This window comes from Pantherophis guttatus, chromosome 1, assembly GCF_059756535.1.
Source record: "Pantherophis guttatus breed Tessera chromosome 1, ASM5975653v1, whole genome shotgun sequence".
Classification (NCBI taxonomy): Eukaryota; Metazoa; Chordata; class Lepidosauria; order Squamata; family Colubridae; genus Pantherophis; species Pantherophis guttatus.
The window spans coordinates 157,531,398-157,553,455 of record NC_142063.1 but is presented as its reverse complement, the minus strand read 5'-3'; the positions used below and the strand labels follow the sequence as shown (position 1 = coordinate 157,553,455).

The window sequence follows — 22,058 nt, the reverse complement described above, 5'->3', positions numbered from 1 at the left end:
CAAAGACACCCTTCCCCATTCTACAGACATGAACTGGCTGGGTTGGCGAGTAAACCTTCTTCCGTCAGTACTACTGATGAGGGCGCTTATTCAACCTTGTCTGAAAAGTAGAACCCAGTTTAGAGAACTCAGCCAGGTGTCTGCTGCACTGGCTCCCCATAGTCACCTTTTTGAGATAACTGCAGGAATTATCACACTTGGGCTAAAGGTAGAGCCTGGCCCCATATATCTACCACTGTGATTTTACAAGCACAAGTCAATTACATTTACCTTTAGACAGAAAGATGATAGAAATGAAACTGTATTTTCACGGGTGGGACTGGAATATTACAAATAATACACTGTAATTTGAAGACAACTGTTAAGCAATAAAACCAGAATGAAAAAGTCTGGAGGTAACATATACAGTATTATATTAATGGTACAACTGAAATCATTTTGGCCATCTAAATTTTTTTACTACCACTAGATATTATCTCTTGTGTATAGTAAAGTTGTATCTTTCCCCCCTCTGGGCTTTATTTCTAAATAGGCAAATAAAGGATAGTAATGAAAATAATGTGTCAGCAACAAAAATATGAGTATAAATGAGGAGAGAGAAGGAATAAGTTCGGTCTTTATCAGTACTGGATATAGAAAAAAAAAATAGAAATACCACACAAGTTGAACTGGAGAAATAAGAGAAGGTATTTTTTTTATAAAGAACAGAAATAGCTAAAGGATCATCAGAAAGGAAGAACTTCAATGAAATAATAGAACAGCTAAACAAAAACGTTGTTAGAGTTTATCAAGTTACCAGCTCTGAAAAAAATAAAGGATACTATCAGCTATCAAATTAAGCCTCTCATTAATTTATTTCCAAGCTGCTTAGCCTTGTTAAGCAAAATACAAGATGCCCCACTGTCCTATAGAAGGACCTGTCATGGTGGCTGATTTAATAGAATTATTGCTCTAATATATATACATATATGTATGTATGTATGTATGTATGTATGTATGTATGTATGTATGTATTCACACCACGCTTAATTGCCAAAGAGTTTGGACATAAATAAGGAACTCAACACAAGGAGCGGGGAGGGAGTATAGGAAGACTTAAGAGGCCTAGCACAGGACACACATGAGTTGAGAGAGGCCAAGGGAGGGTGCTATAATAGTCAAAACTTTGGGGGCCAATCACATACCCATTTTTTCACTGGTGACTGACTGACTGAATGGACGTAAGGCGATGACTACCTGTTCATGGAACATAACTTCCTCCCCTTTCCCTTTCACATGAAATACAGATTACAAAATAACAAGGCTCAAAAGAGATATAAATGTAAACATTTTATATTTTAATTTTATAATAAGCCTGCAAAATAGATTAGGTGATAATTGGTGACAAATCCAAAGCTTCCCAATATTCTTTATAGTTGTAGTAGGGGAACTTAAACCAGATTTATTTAGGAATTATATCCTGTCAGTGTGTCAGTTACGTTGTTTTCTGAATAAACTGTACATGTTCTGATTTATCCTAGAGCTTGTTTGTGAAGCTGAACTCAAGAATCCTTCATTTAATTTCTTTACAAGGTGCCTTGGAAAGGCATGATCAGAGTATGAAGGCAAAAGTCCATGCACATCTGAAGGGCAAAGTGATGTTTGATTAAAGTTTGTAGCAAACATGCTTATGAATTAATGAAATCTTTTTTTAGGAAACAAAAATTTGAAAACCTGTTGATATAAAGATAATGTATTCATAAGTTCAACTACTGTTTTTTATAGGGTAAATGTTTAAATAAAACTTTCAAGAGTAAAAAGAGACATTGGGCAGGAAAGGTTGATAGCAAGAAGATTTGCCTCACTAAAATAAAACAACTTACAATTTGACCTCAATCTATACCTGTCCAAAGCACAAGTGGAGAGCCAGTTTGGTGCAGTCATTAAAGTACCAGACTAGAAACCAGGAGATTGGGAGTTCTAGTCCCACTTGTGGCATGAAACCAGCTGGGTGACATTGGACAGTCACTCTCTCTCAACCCTAGGAAGGAGGCAAGGGCAAGCCACTTCCAAAAAAATTTGCCCCCAAAATTTCAGGGACTAATCAAAACAGTCCTTTAAAGGTAAAACTGACTTAAAGATGCAAAGAAAAGCACTAAGGACTACATGATGATGATAGTATATCAATACTAATATGTGAAATTGTCCTTATGTAATAGAAATCATAGATCCTCTCAGTATAAAATAATTTGAATTAAACATGCGAGCCCCTCAGATTCATGGATTATGAAACAAAATGAGTGCCTAAATATTCAGGTAGCATGAAGGTGAAATGTATTATTCACTTATTAAATATAAACGGGGTCCTTTGATTATATATTCTAAATCGAAACAAATACTCTTCGAAATAAAGGGACTGCAGATTTGAATCTCACATTTTTGTATTTTGCTTTGCAATATAGAGGATAAGAGAATGAGTGAATATATTTTGAATTACATAAAAGAGCTCTAGAGATGCATTTCAGAATACAAATGTAGAGTCTTTTGCTCCCTGTGAGCCACTCAGCATATGATTTATTCCCTCTGGTGTCAACAGGAGCTTAGTTGTGAAATTCCAGCATTTATTCCTAATTTTTCATTTCCCAAACTCTGTAGTATTTGTGACTTTTCCATAGTATTTGGGGTTTCACAATTCCTAAGTATTTTCTTAGATTCTACTCCAAGATCATGTTAATTTTTTAAGAAAATGTATTTATTATTGAGATGTTTGGCAGTCCTTGCTTTAATAATTAAATTTAATAAGAGTTAACTTTATTTTTCCCCAATAAATAAAAATAAGAAAGATATGATAATCTGCAGCACATATGATATCGATCATGCATTTCCCAAACAAACTATACATCTGAATGTCTTAGATGGTTATATATAACACAGAGCACATTCTTCTAGCATACCAATTTTTATGCAGAAGTATATCTTGTATATTAGTCACATAATTTGTGAAGTAAGTTAAAAAGTCAATATAATTTCCCAATAGGAAGCAATATGTATTCTCCCATTTTCTCAAAAAAAGATCAAACCACCTAGTTTGGAGGAATTTTGGAAATCCAAACTATATTTTAGATTTACTTCTGGACATGGGTGAGCTTTTATACCCACAAATTAAAAATCCAACACTTTTTTCGTTGTATCACTTTCATTTACATTTTAAATATTTAACATAGAGTACAGGTATGGAATTTATCACCACAAAATGTGGTATCAGCTGCAGTGGTTGCACTCAGGTTTCTTCACACAGAGGCTAGTTAAATAAGGGACTTCATTGCACGAGGTAAAATGATTATATCTTTAAAGGATTTAGATTAGTTTTAAAAGCATAATTAGATAAATTTCTAAAGTTATCATCAAGGCTACTCCAATATCAAAAGCACTTTATCTCTCCCTATCTGTTTTAGGGAATAACATGTAGGAGAATACAACTGCTCTCCTGTTGTCAGGTTTCTCTCTCTAAGATGGAATAGAAACAGACAAATGGCCTTTCAATGAAACAAAATTTATCATAAGTAAATGCTTTGATCAAAAGCTACAAACCCATTAAGAAGGAATTTTAGTTACTGCAGTATAACAAACGCAAACCCCATTTATAGTGAAATCAAAGTTCAAATTCTTGTCTTGTCTCTCTTTCTCCCAACCTATATGACAGTGTTATCGAACCTTTTCGGCACTAAATGCCAAAATGGGAATGCGCGCATGTGCAAGGAGCACCAAAAAACGGAAGAGCAGCTCCCTGGCATGCATGCGTGGAAGTTCTGGAAACCAGAAGAGCAGTTCCCCGGCATGCACATGCACGCCAGGGAGCTGCTCTTCTGTTTCCGGTGCTCGCACGTGCGCGAAGACCAGCTGGCCTATGCGCATGTGTGCACCCAGAACCCAGAAGAGCAAAGGGCAACATCTGGCATGCCCAGAGAGATGGCTCTACATGCCACTTCCGGCACACGTGCCATAGGTTCGCTATCACGGCTATATGATATAATATGCTACAAGTTATTCTCTTTTGGGTGGTGACAACTCTTTGAAGTAGACCAAGAAATAAGCATGACAGGGATTTCACGAATGGTTTTTACTGTAATAAGGTAGAATAATAGCATCTTGAAAGCCTATCCAAGTTTCTCACTGCCCCATCTTATTTTGAACAAAATCATGGTAAATTTATTTGAAATTTCATTCTTGTGTTCCTCTTTTTCTCTGGAGGGAACACCCTTTACTAGTTTACCGATACTTTAATTCAATGTTTCTCAACTTTGGTAACTTTAAGATGTGTGATTCCCAGAATTTCCCATCCAGAGTGGATAACTTGGGCCGTAGTCCATTCTTCTCTCTTCATGCCCCCTCCCCATTCAAGCAATAACTAAAGCTCATCAAGCATTAATTAAATCTTTGGATAACCAGCAGAGTTAACTGCACTTCCAAATTGACCACTTAGGTCACCTTTTCTTAAGTATTTCTGAGGCCACCTTATGATAGCTTATTAGTAACCTTGACTATCACAAAGTATTGTATCTTTTTATTCTTGATGAATGTATTTTATTCTCCTTATGTACACTGAGAGCATATACACCAAAGACAAATTCTTTGTGTGTCCAATCACACTTGGCCAATAAAGAATTCCATTCTATGTTACTTTATTTCTTATAAGTAACATAGAATAGAATTCTTTATTGGCCAAGTGTGATTGGACACACAAGGAATTCAACCTCAGCTTGAACAGATGAGACTATCTTCTGGGGAATATCAATTAGAAAACGACACCCCCTTTTCTAGAGCTTTTATTTTTCCTTCCTGAAGACGCAGGCGTGTGTATCTAACAGTCTAGTATATAAATATGAAACTTTCTAGGGCTAGGCAAAGAGATTAAAATTTTCCATTTTCAATTTAGTATATTTATTACAAAATTCAGCTACAGGAGTCAGAAATGCTCGGTTACATTTTTAAAAAAATTATCAAACTAAATGTACAGGTTAAGTTCCTAAAATTAAAAAACCTTAAGGTTTCACTATACTTACAGAATGATTTCTTTGGACTTTCCATACTCACTGCCAGTCTCATACTCGCTGTCAGTCAAAAGGCAAAGCAGATTCACCCAATAAGGAAGTGAAACTAATTATCAAGGAGGACAAATTAAATGACCAGTCAGACCCTTGAATGGCTTGAGTAGTAGTTCTTCCTGCAGCATTTAGTTTAAGGCTAAGTCAGAAGAAAACTGGTCTAAGATATAGATTTACATTGGGACATACTGTTGCCTAAGAAAATAATCTAGCAAGGAGGGAGAGGAGTTTAGATTCAGTCAAATATGAATTTTTGCATTAGTGTGCTGTATTCAGATGATAAAATGATAGAAAAGGATGTAATTGGCCTCTCAGGCATTTTCGGATCAGATTATACTGTACTTTTCAAGATGCATATCTTGCCACACACAGTATTTTAGTATATGAGATCTAGTGACATGTCATCTAAAACCCTTCCACCCATTTGCTGATTAGATTTGCCAAGATTTTCAAGAAACAGTAGCATACAGCACAGAAAGTGGTAATGAACCTGCTATTTCTTCCTGTATTTATAAACTGCAGTCTTGAGGGTCTTTTACAATCTTTTTAGTTTTCCTTTGAAATAAAAGGAAGTTCTGTTGACATTTCTACTAGAGCAGTAAATTAAAAAGGTTACTCTCTGCAACTTGGACTCTTTCATACTCATACTTTGTAATCTGCTGTCAATAGTATTAAAGAAAAATGCCAGCATGTTTGCAGAAGGGATACAGTTCAATGCAGATATTTTAAAATAGCTTGGCATTTTTGGGAGTTTTAGTGTGTATTGCAATAATTGTGACTTCTGTAGAAAACTAGAAATCAAACTAGAAAAAACAGAGCCTTATCTGCTGAATCAGTGTATGAAGGGAAAGTATTAATAAAATAGTCAAAGGTTTCAACAGCATAAGGGACAACAGATTTCCTGAAACCCTGCCTAGAACTAAATATGGCTTTATTTGTTTAAGATTTCAATGTAAATAAACATTTTTTATTAAGAATTGGAAAACAGTTAAGATTTCCCCTTTTTTTCTTAGAACTTTGGGCAAAACTAAATTTATTATGCGAAGGAGTCTACTGCATACTTTAAAAAATAAAGTTCCATTCATCTTTGAGTATTATGTAAGACCCTCTATAAATAATGTCCCATGGCCAGGCAACATTGGCTATGTTGTTGCTCAGATCCTTTGTCTAGTGCTGCAATATTAGAATTTCCAATGTTTTCAGTTTTTCATCAGACGTTTTCCTGGGCTGATCCTTCATACAAGAGTAAAGGGTGTAAATACATAGTTCTGAGTAGACTTTATCTACAGAATCAGGCGAACCTGATGAAAAGCCCCCCTGGCCACGGCCGTCATATGCTCTTCTAAAGACAGCCGTGCATCCAGGAGGACACCCAAGTTGTGAGCCCTCTCCGTGGGGGCCAATAACTCGCCCCCAATAGCCAGCGATGGCACCAGCTGGCTATATCGGGACACCAGAAGCCACAGTCACTCGGTCTTGGAAGGGTGAGGTGAAGCCTGTTACTCCCCATCCAGATCCGCACGGCCTCCAAGCACCGGGACATCACTTTAAGGGCATCGTTGGGATGACCTGGGGTGGAGATGTACAGCTGAGTATCGTCAGCGTACTGATGGAATTCCACCCCGAAGCCACGGATGATCTCGCCCAGCGGCTTCACATAAATGTTGAACAGAAGGGGTGAGAGGACCGATCCCTGCGGCACCCCACACACAAGGCGCCTTGGGGTCGACCTCTGCCCCCCTGCCAACACTGACTGCGTCCGGTCGGAGAGGTAGGAGGAGAACCACCGTAGAACGGTGCCCCCCACTCCCAGCCCCTCCAACCGCGCAGCATGATACCATGGTCAATGGTATCAAAAGCCGCTGAGAGATCTAATAGGACCAGGATAGAGGAGCAACCCCTATCCCGAGCCCTCCAATTTAAGTTTTGCTGTACCGTAATACAAGTAATATAGATTAGATGTGGTGACTACAGACTATAAAGTACGAATATGAAAGAGTAACCATTTTCATTTACTGCTGCAGTAGAATTACCAATCTGTTACATTTATAGAAGATATACCTGTAAGATCATTATCCCTGGCACTGTCATCAAGCTTAATTAATTGGATTCCACCACTGAGTGTATTTGCATATCATGCTAACATATGTTTGCTGTTAGCTAATAAGGTACACAAAATGGAAAATGTGTTTTGTTTTCATCCCAAAACTAAAACGTTTGGTAAATTCTGTAAATATTTCTATTCAGCAGGAACAAAACCCAGAACATTTTTAAAATATTTTATTCTTAAATAATAGAATATAAAAGATAATAAGAACAAATAAATTATTACTAGGTTAACCTAGTTATTTTTTACTAACCACAATTTACATATTTATTTATTTATTTATTTATTTATTTATTTATTTATTTATTTATTTATTTATTTATATTTGAATTTATATACCGCCCTTCTCTCCCTAGGGACTCAGGGCGGTGAACAGCCGAAATTAAAATACATACAATATAAAAGTTAAGATAGCTAAAATAAATTAAATCAATCAGCCCCCAATTTAAAACCCCAAAGCTATACAATTAAAAACTAACCCATAAAAAACCTAATTAGGCTAGGCCGGCTTGCTGAAATAAAAACGTCTTCAGGGCCTTATGGAAAGTGCGGAGATCCGGGATCAGTCGTATTCCGGGAGGAAGCTCATTCCAGAGGCCGGGTACCCTCACAAAGAAGGCTCTCCCCCTGGGGGCCACCAGGGTTTTACATTAAGCATTAATTATTGTTGTTGGTTTCTATTTATTTATTTATTTATTTTTCTAATAGTTTTTTATTAAGTTATAAGTTTATTATAAAATACTAAGTACAAAAGCAAATAAGAGGACAGTGAGGGGGAAGGGGGAAAAGAGAGGAAGAATAGGGGAAGAAAAAGAAAAAGAAACATTGACTTCCAACTCTCTCTGTTACAGAAGAATAAGGCATTAACAACAAATCATCACTTTTTGATTTATCATAATAGTATGAACCAGTCATTTCTACAATAGTCTAATTAGTAAAACCTAAAATCAAGATGTCATTCTTTTCCACATCAAGCATGAAGTTCAAAAGCGGTTCCCATGTGGAAACAAAAGTACTTATGTTCCTTTCTTTAAGCAAAATAGTCAATTTTGCCATTTCAGCCAACTCCAGAATGGTTGCAGAAGGTTTCTATTTATTTCTGATAAACCATATTTCAAATGTCTAAATCATGCTGTATAATGTGTTGTATATAAGGAAGCCGTTACTGCTTAATTAATTAATTAAGCTTCGGTTACGGATATACAGTGGTGTTAATTTTGTCATTGCAATGTATTATCTGATTTTGATCTCTCAGTCTAATATACTCACCAGCAAAGATTTTCTTTTCCAAGAGAAAAGATGCTGTGCCAGGTTGGTTCTTGTTGCTGTCAGTCCAGGGCATTTTTGTTATTGTTCCAGATTTTAGCTAGGGGGAAAGAAAAAAACAAGCAAAAAGAAACCTTAGAATGATTTCACTGGATGAGTAGGTCAGGATTGATGTGCGTTATTTTTATTTCCCTCTTCTATCTTAACAGCTCCCAGAGTGGCAGAGCCAATATTCCTAGTCCTTCCTCCCCTTGGCCACCACTGCCGGTGTCCTATCATAGCATATCACACTGACATGCTCCCTTATCTTCAAAACCTTCCTTCTCCTCAGCTTCCATCGCCAATAGTTGTGGCTTTTCCCCATTCTTTCATAAGTCCCTCTGATTTTCGAAAAACACTTCTGCTCAGAGAAACAGTATTTTATCTATATCTGGAAAAAAAGGCTCATTTCGTTCCATATCCAGAACAAATTTACATGTTTCAATTTGGGCATCAGCCATTGTTAGATGCTTGAAATGGTTTGTGTAGTTTTGCACGTCCATAGCATTAATCAAGAGACTTAAGGGTAGTACCAGGTAAAGGTAAACCAAACCTTGTTATGGTATGCCCTGCCACATTATGTAAATAGGGTCTGTGTAAATGATTCAAAGATCAAACATCTCTGTTAAAAATAGAGCCAATTTACATAGAACAGTGGGATAAGTTCCCACAGTGGGATAAGAAAGCAAATGACACGATGTACTGTATGTCAGAATGTAAACTACTCTTTGTGCTTGCATCATGGTGTCTCACAAAAGTATGTAAGGGACAGAATTTGCATTGTGACATCACACTGCCTATGTCATTATTTTCATGAAATATTTGAGCGGCACGGATGCTAGAGAAATGATAAGGATGGTTAGGAGGTCTTCTTCACCCTTACTGGATTCCAGCCAATGTAATAAGGGTAGAGAATGGGCCAGGAGGAGAAGGTGAGGCAGAAAACCAATCAAACCAGCAGCGTGTGATTGTTTGATCAATCATTTAATGAATAAATTTGCTGATATTCACTCTACATGGAGAGACAAAATGCCTGGTACTGTTGCTTGAGTTGTGAGCTTGTGGATCTCAAGAACGTAGACAGAATATTTGGGTTGTGAGCTTGTGGATCTCAAGGAAGTAGGCAGAATAAGAAGAGCTCTGCTGCTTCTGAATTTGATCCCTGTCCATTTTGGCTAGTAAAAACAGACAAGGAAAGAATTAAAGGCTGGATTAGAGGCTTTATTTGACACCACTTTGTAGAAGAGGAAGGTTTCAGCAACTTTGAACCTTTGTCTATTCCCATTTAAAGAAGCAATCCTACATCCAACAGAGTTGGATATATAGCCCTACTTTTAACCTCCCCTTCTTCCCCAAGAAGGCTGTTGAGATTATGGTGAGATTGTAATGACAGAGAGCTTTGAAAGAAGTGGAACACCTAGACCAGGGGTGTCAAACTTAAGGTCCACGGTCAGATCTGGCCCATGGGGCCACCCTGGGAACAGCAAAGGACTGGCCCACGGTGCCTCTGCCTCGGCCCTCCCGAGCTCTGTTTTTTGCTGTCAGAGGGTTGCAGGAGGCCATTGCAGCCGAAAACAGAGTTCGGGAACCTGTTTTCACTAGCAGAGCACTCAGGCCACCACCGGTGCCCCCAACATGAGTGGCGTTGAGCTGGCCACATCCACTCTGGCTATGCTCACCCTGGCCATGCCCAGCCCAGCTCCCCGAGGTCAAACACAACACTGATGCGGCTCTCAATGAAATCAAGTTTGACACCCCTGATCTAGACTCTTGCCAGTCTAGATTCAGGTGTTCAAGAAAAATTAATTAATGTAAAGCTATAAATGCTTAAATGAGAACATTCAAAATTGGTCAGACTGTAGGTGCAGATGATATAACCAGAGAAGTATACAAATATGGAGGTGGTTTGCTTATGGAATAGCTACACAATTTGTTTAACCTATGAAGACCACATCTTTGCCTGATGATTGTAAGAATATTATTGTTCACTTATACAACGAAAAAGTAGCAATGGTAAATGGAGATTAGTTTGTTAAATGTGTCTGGGAAGTGCTCAGTATAATTCTCATCAAAAAGGTATATGGAGTGATAAAGAGCAAAATCTCAGAAGTGCAATATGACTTTTTGCTCAGCAGGGGGCATGCAGAGTAGAGTTTTGCTCTTCGACATGTTGCTGAGAAAGGTGGGAAAGTAAGTTACAATATGCTTATTGATTTAGAAAAAGCATATGATAAAATGAAGAGGGTGGAATTATGCAACAAACAGAGAGTTTACGTTGGTTACTGAATATGATAGGGCATCTATACTGCATAAGTAAATTAAACTCAAGGTTGACTCAGCCTTCCATCCTTTCAAAGGTAGGTGAAATGAGGACCCAGATTGTGGGGGCAATAAGCTGACTTTGTATAAATATACAAAAAGTATGAAGGCTATTGCTTAACGCATTGTAAGCCACCCTGAGTGTCCGGAGAAGGGCGGCATATAAATTAAAGCAAAAAAAAAAAAAAGTGTGGGAATAAAAGGATGTGGACTAAGACAAAATTACTATATTAACAACAGAGGTGTTTTGATTGGAGATATAAATACGTGCAGACCTTTGTATGCAAAAAGTGCTTTGTTGGTTGAGGATCTGAATTATTTGCAGTGAATATTAGATTGGATTTCATATTGCAATGAGGAGCATGGGTGTAAAAACCAATGCATCAAACATCAAAGTAATTGTATTGACAGAGAAAATACATAATTTAAATAAACTTGTAATGTGAACAATAGAAAGTTATACATATAGTACGTGGCAAAAAAAGGGAAGAAATTATTAAGATGGGCATTTAGGTAGTCAGTTTATGAAAGATGGAAAAATGCAAGGACAAATTTTAAAATAATGATTTATTAAAGAAGGTGCAAATTTGGATAGGAAGATAATGGTTAGCACATTGTTCTTTTGCGAGGAATAAATCTTTGTCAAAAGAAACAAAAATGGCTATGTATAAGAATATTTATACATTCTTTATTGTATGAATTTGAGAGTTGGATATGTCAGAAGAAGCATAGCAGCATGTTGAATGCAGTGGGAGTGGGATACTTTAGAATGTGTTAGATGAAACAAGAAGAGAGAGGGAATTAAAGGGTGCTGAGTTAATATGAATCCAGAAGTTAGCAACTAGTATGAAAGAAGTACATTGAGGTTGTTTGATCATATACATAGAATATGCAAGAATTAATGAAGATCAAATCACACAATAATTATATTAAGAATGAAAGGGTTGAAAGAAGAGAGAAAACTGAGAAGTCATGGTTGGATGGGGCTGATAATATCTTCAAAAAGAGGGAAATAAATTTGAATAACAAATGCAGTGTGTGAATTAGTGCATGGAATTCCATGTAGTGGAAATGAGGATGTTTTGCAAGGATAGAAAGGAATGGTGTGGGTGTAAAGAGATTTAGTTAGATTTCCCTTTCTCTGATCCTCTGTCTTTAATTTCTTCTATTTATCTCTTCTTAGGGTACTTTTCTTCTATATTTTGTATCACTTGTAGTATCACTTTCCTTAAAAGAGAGTAGTCGGGCTGTATGCAGCTCAGCTAAATCCAAGGTTAAAGAAATCTAATGCTCCAGCAGTGGGATTCAAATAATTTAACAACCGGTTCTCTGCCCTAATGATTTCTTCCAACAACCAGTTCACCAAACTGCTCAGAAAGTTAACAACCAGTTCTCCCGAAGTGGTGCAAACTGACTGAATCCTACCACTGGATATAACAATGAACATTCAGTCATGGCTGCAGTTACATGCAAAATCCTGCATCGTAAATTATATTTTCATTAATCTTAATAAACCATTGACTAGCAAAATGTCTTCTGGTTGACAATAAAAAGATGATTACTAAACCTAAGAATACAGCATTAAAAATACATTTTAAATTAATAATTATTACAATTCTGCCTGCCCAAGAGACTGTCTCAAGAACATAAAAAACAAAAACAAAGCTAAGTTAGGCCTCTTATCAAGGAAGCAAATTCTGAAGAACTGATGCAGCTTTATATCAGGCCTGGCTTCTATACTGCCATTAAGACAAAATCCTTAGGCAAAGCACTTTGATAGCTTCAGTGAGCTGTGGAGGGGACCGCCATCCTGAAAAAGATATTTCAAATTAACCAGCCCACGTGGTTTAAGTCTTTATTAACTTTAAAACCCTCAATAACTTAGGCCCAGTCACTTGGAAGAAGTAACTCATCTAGAAGCAGCTTGTCCATTTTTTATCTCTTCAAAAACAAACTGGCAATCAGTGTAAAGCAGAAAGGTCTTGTGGTATCCATGCTGGATTGCTCTTAGGAATTACAGTGAAATTGCCTCTCTGCCAATTTTTGCCTGGCCTGTTTTAGGACAGCATATCCTGTTGGAAACAGCTGGCCCCCATACAGGCACATTCGCTTGCTTCATGACATAAGCTGAGTTGAATCCTTGTGAATGGAGTCACATTTCAAAGAAGCAAGACCACAGTTTCCCATGGCATGGGATTAACACCAGAAGGCAAAGCCCTCCTGTGATGGGGAAGCCCTGGACAGAGCTGCTAGCAAGCCGATGTTAACTTTGGGAGGGGGGGGTTGCAATTCTTGGGGCAGTTCTCTTTTCCCCCAGAAGATCAATGTAATCCATCTCCTTTGGGGAACACTGATATATTTCCTTTGAAGATGTTTCTTAACTCATATCTCAAGAAGCTCTGTTTTGTTCAAAGCTTTTGAGTTTTACATTTTAACTTTTGAATAATCATTTTTAATTTTGTAAAATTTCATGTAAGAAAGTGTCTTAGAATAGCTGAGAAAATATGCAACTGAAGTGGACAGACTAATGCATATACAAGCAGGTGAGAAGACAGACTGTTACATTAAAAAGTGGAAGGGTTCCTAGCATATGGTCTATATTCAATTGTTAATTTTTGTTTCATTTGGCTCATTCTGACATTACTAGTAAGTTTCAGAATATTCCACCCCCGTATAAGGCAAGCAGAAAGGTCTATTCTGTCCAATACAATTATTTTACAGATGCTTTTCTTCATATAGCTGTAGCCGGATAAAAAAAGCTGAAATTATTATTTTAAGAATATGGGCATTGATTATTTAGGTATATCATTTTTTCTTCATGAGCCACCTGAGATTTCTGAGGTGAGTTCCATCAAACTCTGATTAATATAAGGTTTTCCTCTTAAAGAAATTGCTGTGAAAGATGTCAGAAATTAGCCTTTGTCAACCTCATGCCTTCCAGGTGTGTCAGGGCAAGAATTTCCAGACAGTGTGACCTTTGACAATTTGGGATTTCTGGGAATTATAGCATCAATACATTATGGGGGCTGATTGAGGAAGACTCCTTCGAGGAATTGTTGAAATGGTATTGCTAGAATTTGTCAGCCCCGTATTCATTCTTTCTCTCCTTCTCTTTAAGACAGGGCAATTCTGAAAGCTAATGACTCTAGTCAACTTTCAAGGGCTGAAACGGTCACCTTTATATCTGAGTCTGTCAGTGCAGCAGCAGCAGTAGCAGCAGCTACAATAACCACACCTTTGTGGCCAGTTTCTTCCAAGAGCACAAATGGGACCACAATTGCCATTTCTGAATCCGAAGAGGAGAAAGCCAAAAAATTACTGTATTGTTCATTATGCAAAGTGGCTGTGAATTCTTTATCTCAGTTAGAAGCACACAACACAGGTGAGTCTTTACCAGATGCATAACAGATGCATTAATTAAATGCATAACTGTATGTTTTAGAAAATTTAGGCAGTGTGTGTAACGTTTTGTCAGGTCATTTTTTTTTTCTTGAAAAGGAAAGGATGTTTCATTTAAAATATATTGTGGCAATTACTGTACTAGCTTCCTTCCTCTCGACAGCCCAGGAAGCATAAATTCTGTTCTTTATTAAAGATCTTATTCATCTGGTTACACTGCTTAATAAACCTATTTTCCATGAATGCCCTTGTTGTCCAGATAAATGGTTTCTCTCAGCCCTGTATTTTACATCCTAATACTAGGAGGAGATTCGGCAGGTCACATCTCAGTACTTAAAGATTTCAAGAGAACCTGTTTAGATCCACCTTATTAAAGCCCCCATTCAGTAGTTAATGAAAAGACCTTCGCTGGTATTCTACTTGCCAGCTTTGCCAGTAATCATTCTCTATTATGATCTTGCCATTCCAATGTTTTCTCACATATTTTTCCATGACTTTGGCTTACACTCACACAATCCAATAGGAGAAAATGCATTGCCAAAAAAAAAAGAGAGACTGTTTTGACTAAACGTTGGGCCTGCTAATTTCAATATATAAAAGCAAGGCTAGAAATAATATATGATTATAATTATGTGCCATAAGGTTAGCCTCAACTTTTTTATCTAGGATTACAAATAAATAGTATAACAAAAATATTAAAACTTGTAATTCTCTTTGCTATAGTGTTGGGTGTTACACAGAAATGCATGCCTGCTCTGTTTGTCCCACTTATCTAGCATCAGGACCAAAAGTAAAGTTGATATAAGAATCAACAAAGAAGGTGGTTGTCACTTAGGGACAATTTGTAATTATATATTTAGATTCTTCTTCGTGTAAGGAAGAAGAGAAGAGAGCTGCTCCTGCCCTATGCAAACTTGTGCCCTATAGGCTATTGGCATGTAGACCTTCACAGGTGATGTGCAGACTACCCCCTTGCCTGACCAATTATCTGGGATTTCTTGTCGTTTTATTTTATTTAAAAAATAAAAACCAAGTATGCTGGTTGTATCAAGATTCTGCTTGTGTTGTGTTAATACACAGAAGCACATATGCAAATCAATTAAGTGTTTCAATTTTAATTAATCATACTGTGCATCAGTAGATGGCAGAGAGACATAAAAATGATTGAAGGAACTACACACTCCAATTCTGGAATTAATTTTAGAAAATTTCAGAGTTAAAGAGAATGCTGGGACTAGAATGTTAAGCAGGATTCCTAAGCAAGCAAGCAAGAAACAGTTTTCTCCTATTCTACTTGCTTAATTCTGTTTTTATACTAGGTCTGTGCTTCGTATTTTCTCTAGTTACTCAAGGCAATGTACATAATAGTTTTATTCTTACCATACAACAAACGTCTGAGGTAAATTGTGCTTAGTGATTAGCTGAAGGTTACCCAGCTTCCATGGTCAGCCCAGAAGAGACTATTGAACCACTGAATCTCTCCACCTGTAGTCCTTACACAAATAGCTATTTACGCTGCACTGAATCTTAAAATACTACCTCCATCGCAAGGAGTAAAGCAGAAATGCTAAGCAGCATACACTAAGAGGCTTACCACAAATGGCTAATTTACTGTGTTTATAGCTATATTTTCTTTGAAAGCTCAACTGCAAAGAATTGGTGAATGGAAAAAAAAAACCTTTGTCCCCGAACCTTTGCGCTTCTTCATATTCAAGTTGTAAAAAAAACACAGGATATTGATCTCTATATTAGAAATTGACTTTTTGAAAATTTTCAGAAAAATGTATCTTCTGCTATAACAGTGATTTAAAAGAGAAAAACAATTGTTTTTCCATCCTTGTGTATTTCAATATATTGCATATATCTCCTAACTGGTGGAATGCAAGGAACAAAGTGTTACTTGCAGCAGAGTATTAGAACCTGGCTTGCTTAGAATAGTGCAAATATGCTTTAGGCAAAACCAGACCTTGCTTGTGTCTGTAGCCCACTGCCTGAGATATGTCAAAACTGATTGTCATATCAGTACATTAACAGATACAACAAAGGCTAGTAACCTTCTCTTTGGGTTATCTGCATGACTAGCTTGTCTTGCAAAGGTAAGATGACTTCAATTCTAACTGGGATACATATGGGAGTCAAGCAGCTGAGGCTAAAAAGCAGACATGGCCCCCACATCTTACTAGAAAGCATTATGTTACTGCAGTGGGCCCATAGATATAGACTTATTTGGTCTTAATTGACCGAAGCCATGGTGGATAGCAGAAGTCTATATCTATGGACCCACTTGGTGACATATGGAAGATTGCAATTTGGAATGTTATCAGAAGTAAATTATGAGGAGTATGCATGAACTAGTGAAATATAAAAAGAAAAATAATTATTTTGTGTGAAATTAAAAAAAGACGAAGGATGTAAGAAAATTGGAATAGAATTGATCTGATCTTGTGGCATGGAATTGCTGAATACCTGCAGAAAAATGGAAGATGTAACTTGAACTATAAATCAAAGTATTAACTATGAACTAAAAAGTATAGGAAAATATGAATTGGAATTAGTATCATTAAAGTTCTTGTCGGTGCATATGAGAGAAGAAAGCCATAGGTTAGAGATAGTTGCGGATAATGCTCCAGTGAATGGCAATAATGGAGGAACTACCATGTTTCCCCGATAATACAACATGTCCTGAAAATAAGGCCAAGACTGATTTTTGGGGTGGGCGTAAATATATGCCCTCCCCCGAAAATAAGTCAGGCCAGCTACCTGCTGCCGAGTCTTCGGGAGCCGGGGCAGAGAGGCCTCTGGCAGCCGGGGCAGAGAGGTGGCGAAGGGTGAGGGAGCCGCAGCCCCACATGGGGATTCCGGACCGCCGCCATCCCAGCACTGAGACTGGCTTCCTCTGCAGCTTTCAAACCCCGTCTGGAAGCGGAGAAGAGGCCAGTTGGGCCAGCCGCCTGCTGCCAAGTCTTCGGGAGCTAGGGCAGCTGCATAGACCTGGGTGAGCACCAAGTGGCAAGAGGTGCCGGGCAGCTGCTCTCTTGCGAGCAGGCTCCCGAAGAGCCAGGCACAGGGACGTAAGGATGCGGGCACGGCCTCTGGCGAACAGCTGACGAGTGGCTACAGTGCAACACAGCAGCAATCATGAGCACCCCCAAAATAATAAGACCCCTGATAATAAGGCCAAGCTCTTATTTTGGGGTTCAAAAGAAAATAAAACCCTGTTTTATTTTCAGGGAAACACGGTAGGCATGACATTGGTGAAAGAATTGTGCAACAGCATCCTGAATAAATATGATCTGGGAGTGAGTCTGCCAGGTGACACAGATGGATATGTATAAACAAGATGAGAGAGTTCATAAAATGATCAGACTCTTTGAAGGTTCAAAAATAATTGAGAATAATGACTGTCTTAAGAGCATCTCCCAATAAAAAATCTGCTTGCTTCAAATTCATGGTTTAAAGCATAAGATTATTTCTCTGTACAAGAAGTACAAAATGCAGAGTAATTTGGATAGAAATTTTTTTTAACTGTTTTAAATGTGGATGAAGAGGGCTAATTAGAGTGATGGCATTAAAAATAAAAGTGATTAAAATATTTAGGAAAAAACTAATATGCAAGAATGCTGGAAGGAGAATTTTAAATATCTGTGGGAATGGTAGTGATATGTCAAAGAGTAAAATAAAAATGAATTTGTACTCATTAGTACTATTAGGAAATAGGATTCATTATTTCTCCTTTATGTATAAAAGAAGAACATGGAAATCAAAAGAATTAGTTCAAAAAGAAATTGGGCAACTCATTTTACTGCATAAATTTATCACTTTAAAATAGCCTTTTCTTTCTAGAATCCTTTTTTTAACATTCTAAAAAGATGAAAAATGGATATAGTTTTTGGGAATCACACTCTTCTTACATATGAAGTTGTGGATGATTTAATAATGAAGGTATGATAAGTAATCCTTTTATGACGAATACACGTGTCCCAGAATAATGTTGCAGGATCCAATCTGGGCCAGTCACCAGGACCAGAGGTTTTGTCTTCTAAGATTTTGGACTTGTGCTGAAGATGGGCTCCAGCATGTGTCCAAAAGTTCGGAAGGCAAAACCTCTGGTCCTAGATTGGACCTTGAATAATCCTTCTGATCAGTGCCAATAGAGACTGGGAGATCCTGAACAGTCTCATAGCTGTGTGAATGTGTTCTAAAGTGTCTTGAAAACTTCCAAAACCTGAAGAACACTGTATAAAAAATGACCGAGATCAACCATAATTTTTTTATTTATAGTTACTTATTTTATAGAAAACCTAGGAAAGGATAAAAATGTTTCAATGACTAAAAATGTTTGTTTCCTCGTTAAAGTTTTCTGATTCTTTTGTAATAATCACTTGTCAGGTTCCAAGCACAAGACAATGGTTGAAGCTAGGAATGGTGCTGGTCCAATTAAATCTTATCCTCGGCCTGGATCCAGATTGAAGACTCATGGAACTAGTATGGGTTCAGGACTACAGAACAAAACTTTTCATTGTGAGATTTGCGACGTCCATGTCAATTCAGAAATTCAGCTGAAGCAGGTATGTCTTTTGTACATATTACATGCTTATTCCATTAATTAACATCATTTAATTTGATACAAGCTAAATCCCTTGATCAAAAGGGATCAAAAATACCCCAGGTCTACTCTTTCAAGCTACTAGCACTAAATTCAATTTAGGGTTATGCCTTCAAATATAACATAATGCATAATGTTACCTTGTCGTCATGCTGAAAATATTTAGACAATATTTGTTAATGGTCAACAGCATTGGTAAAACATTTGAAACCATGTTGTTACTGAGAAGACCAGTCACTTTTACAAATAACAGCAATATGTCTCTCCATGCCAGGAAAACCAACAAATTAACAACTGCTTTTTGTGGGCTATGGTTGCTCTGCCTTTAATATACGGATTGGTAGCATCACATACAGCATTCCAGTTTTAACCTTCTTGTGATGTTGGTCTTGTTTACTTATTTAACTTTTAAGTGGCTTTATTATAAGTTTTAATTTTTGCTTTTGTTGTATACCACCTTGTGTAAGATGGATGGCCATAAATTTGATAAATTTATTTCCAGTTCTGTTGGAAAGAATTGATCATTGTTACACAATGGCTGCCAGCACATCTTCCCTACTTATTTATCTTGCTACGGTATCTTATTATTGTACAATAAATCCTTTAAATTTATTGTTATCCAGAAAAGTCTTGATCCATACATATTTGAAGTTAATGTTCATTTTTGTGCTTTTTAATGTTAGAATTAAACAGTTGCCTGTTTCTACAGATATTATACAGTGTATGCAGTATGTATAGTGGATATTAAAAAATCAACACAGCCCTCTTAAAATGCCAGGTTTTGGGGATGTAAAAAAGTCAGATCAAAATAAAACATTTCAAATTTAATGTATTCTTTAATGTAAGTTATAAAGCTGTACAATTCAATTGAAATACAAACTGAAATCTTTTAGGGGGGAAAATAACAATAAAAACCCTACAATAACATGGTTGCATAAGTGTGCATACCCTTAAACTAATACATTGTTGCAGCACTTTTTGATTATCTGACAGCATTTAGTCTTTTGGAGTAGGAGCCCATCAGCATGATAAATTCTTGTCTTGGGAAACTTTGCCAACTCTTTCTTGCAAAAGCACTCCAAATCTGTCAGATTGAGAGGATATTTCGAGGCACGGTGCTTTTCAGATCACTCTATAGATTTTCGGGTCTGGGCTTTGAATGGACCATTCCAAAACTTTGTTTTTCTGGTGAAGCTGTTCTTTTGTTGATTGGAGCAGTGGTGGGTTGCCCCCGGTTTGCACCAGTTCTATAGAATGGTAGTAAAACCGGTGAGAGGCCCCGCCCACCGACTCCGACGTCACCAAAACACTTCTGTGCATGCGCAGAAGAGGCGCGCGGCCCCTCTGCAAACCAGTAGTCAAGGTAAGTAGAACCCACCCCTGATTTGGAGGTACACTTTGGGTCATTGTCATGTTGAAATTCCTTTTCATCTTCAGCATTTTTCCAGAAGCCTGAAAGTTTTGTACAAAATTTGACTGATATTTGGAACTATTCATAATTCTCTCTACCTTGTCTAAAGCCCCAGTTTCAGTTTTAAAAAAAGCAGCCCCAAAGCATAATGTTACCACCAACATACTAAACTGTGAGCATGATGTTCTTCTGGTGAGGCCCAATGTCGTTTTTGTAAATAAATGCTTCCGTCTTGCCACTGTACCCCACAAGCCCAAACATATGAAGAATAGAGATTGTTGCATATGTAGTACATAACCAGTACTTTCCAGAAACTCCTGCAGCTACTTTAACATTGCTGTAGGCCTCTTAGCTACCTCTCGGACCAGTTTTCTTCTTGTTTTTTCATCAATATTGAAGGGACATCCAGTTCTTGGTAATGTCACTGATGTGCCATATTTTCTCCACTTGCTGATGACTGTCTTCATTGTGTTCCATGATATATCCAATGCCTTGGATTTTTTTTTTTTTACCCTTCTCCCAATTGATACTATCCAACATTTGGAGCCCTTTGATGCTTTATAAGCTCTTTGCAGACCAGATGCATACTGAGTATTGTTTAACACCAGGTTGAATGTGATTGGTTAATTCTGAACACAGCCATATCCCTTCTTATAAGAGGGCGTGAACACTTATGCAGCAACATTATTCTTGTTTTTTATTGTCATTTTTCCCCTTTAAAAGGGTTCAGTTTGTTTTTCAATTGAATTGTACAGCTTATATGTTATATTAAAGGTGGAAAAAATCCTGAAGTGATTTATTTTAGTCTGATTTTTTTACATCTCAAAAATCTGGTATTTTAACAGGAGTGTGTAGACTTTTTATATCCATTGTAAAATACCTAGATGAGCTTTCGTCAACTTACTTTTCCCTGAAATAAATAGAGATGTTTACTTGGAGACTATACACTGGTTAGAGTTATCAACCGATAAGTTTTACACAGAACATTTGCATTGATTTTTCAGCACATTTCTAGCAGAAGGCACAAGGACAAAGTTGCAGGGAAACCCACAAAACCGAAATACAGTCCTTACAACAAACTACAGCGTAATCCAAACATTCTAGCGGTAAGTATTGCCTGGTGTGCTTATCCTATTGAAAAGCTTTGATTACCCTCCCCTACATTCATGAGTATGTCTAGAAAAGAGATTTGTGTGCATTCCTCAAAAGTAGCCTCTCCACCAAACTCAGTGGCAATTATTTTTCAGGAAGTGTTCAAGGTACACTTATTTTCAATCTTAATGTGCAGCACATTTCAGCTGACCTTTAAAAACAAAAAAAACCCTAATATGCCTCCTTCGTTATAAAAATGAAATTGAAGTACTTCAGGTTTTATTAGCTTATTAGTTTCTCAGTGTAAAAGCTGAAGCCACAATAGGGGTATGCTTCAGCATAAACCCCAGATTAGTACCTAATTTACATCTACGAGTAAACAACCAAACCACCTTCCCTTTTTTCTTCAAACACAAGATGTTATATCGTCACTGTTTTGTCTGAGGAACTGACTGTGCTTTATTGGAATAGTACCGTGATGACAAACCTATGGGATGTGTGCCACAGGTGGCATACGTAGCCATATCAGTGGGCACGCAACCTCAGCTGATTTTTGGGCCTTCTCGGCCCACCAGAAGTAGGGAAACAGGCTGTTTCCTGCCTCTGGAAGGCCTGGGGGGCTGGGGAAGGCCCATTTTTCTCTCTCACCTGGCTCCAAAACCTTTCTAGGAGTCTGGGGAGAGTGAAAATGGCCTTCCCCACCCCCACCCCCTGACCTCCAGAGGCCAGAAATGG

The 22,058-nt window shown here is 37.5% G+C and overlaps 1 protein-coding gene and 1 long non-coding RNA gene across 4 annotated transcripts in view; one reads left to right on the top strand and one right to left on the bottom strand.

Moving 5' to 3' along the window:
• The window catches only part of ZNF385B (zinc finger protein 385B), a 267,317-nt gene that overhangs the window by 239,706 nt on the left and 5,553 nt on the right, over window positions 1-22,058 (top strand). For all 3 annotated transcript variants that reach the window (XM_034428666.3, XM_034428674.3, XM_034428691.3), the window contains 3 exons: window positions 13,934-14,197; window positions 18,604-18,782; window positions 21,236-21,337. In XM_034428666.3, the coding sequence (XP_034284557.1) occupies window positions 13,934-14,197; window positions 18,604-18,782; window positions 21,236-21,337 (545 nt within the window). The remainder of the gene's footprint in view (window positions 1-13,933; window positions 14,198-18,603; window positions 18,783-21,235; window positions 21,338-22,058) is intronic.
• Window positions 7,853-9,160, bottom strand: LOC117672185 (uncharacterized). The gene is made up of 3 exons (XR_004593146.3): window positions 8,933-9,160; window positions 8,461-8,557; window positions 7,853-7,932 (listed from the first exon to the last, which is right to left on the bottom strand). It is a non-coding gene; the product is annotated as an uncharacterized LOC117672185 (long non-coding RNA).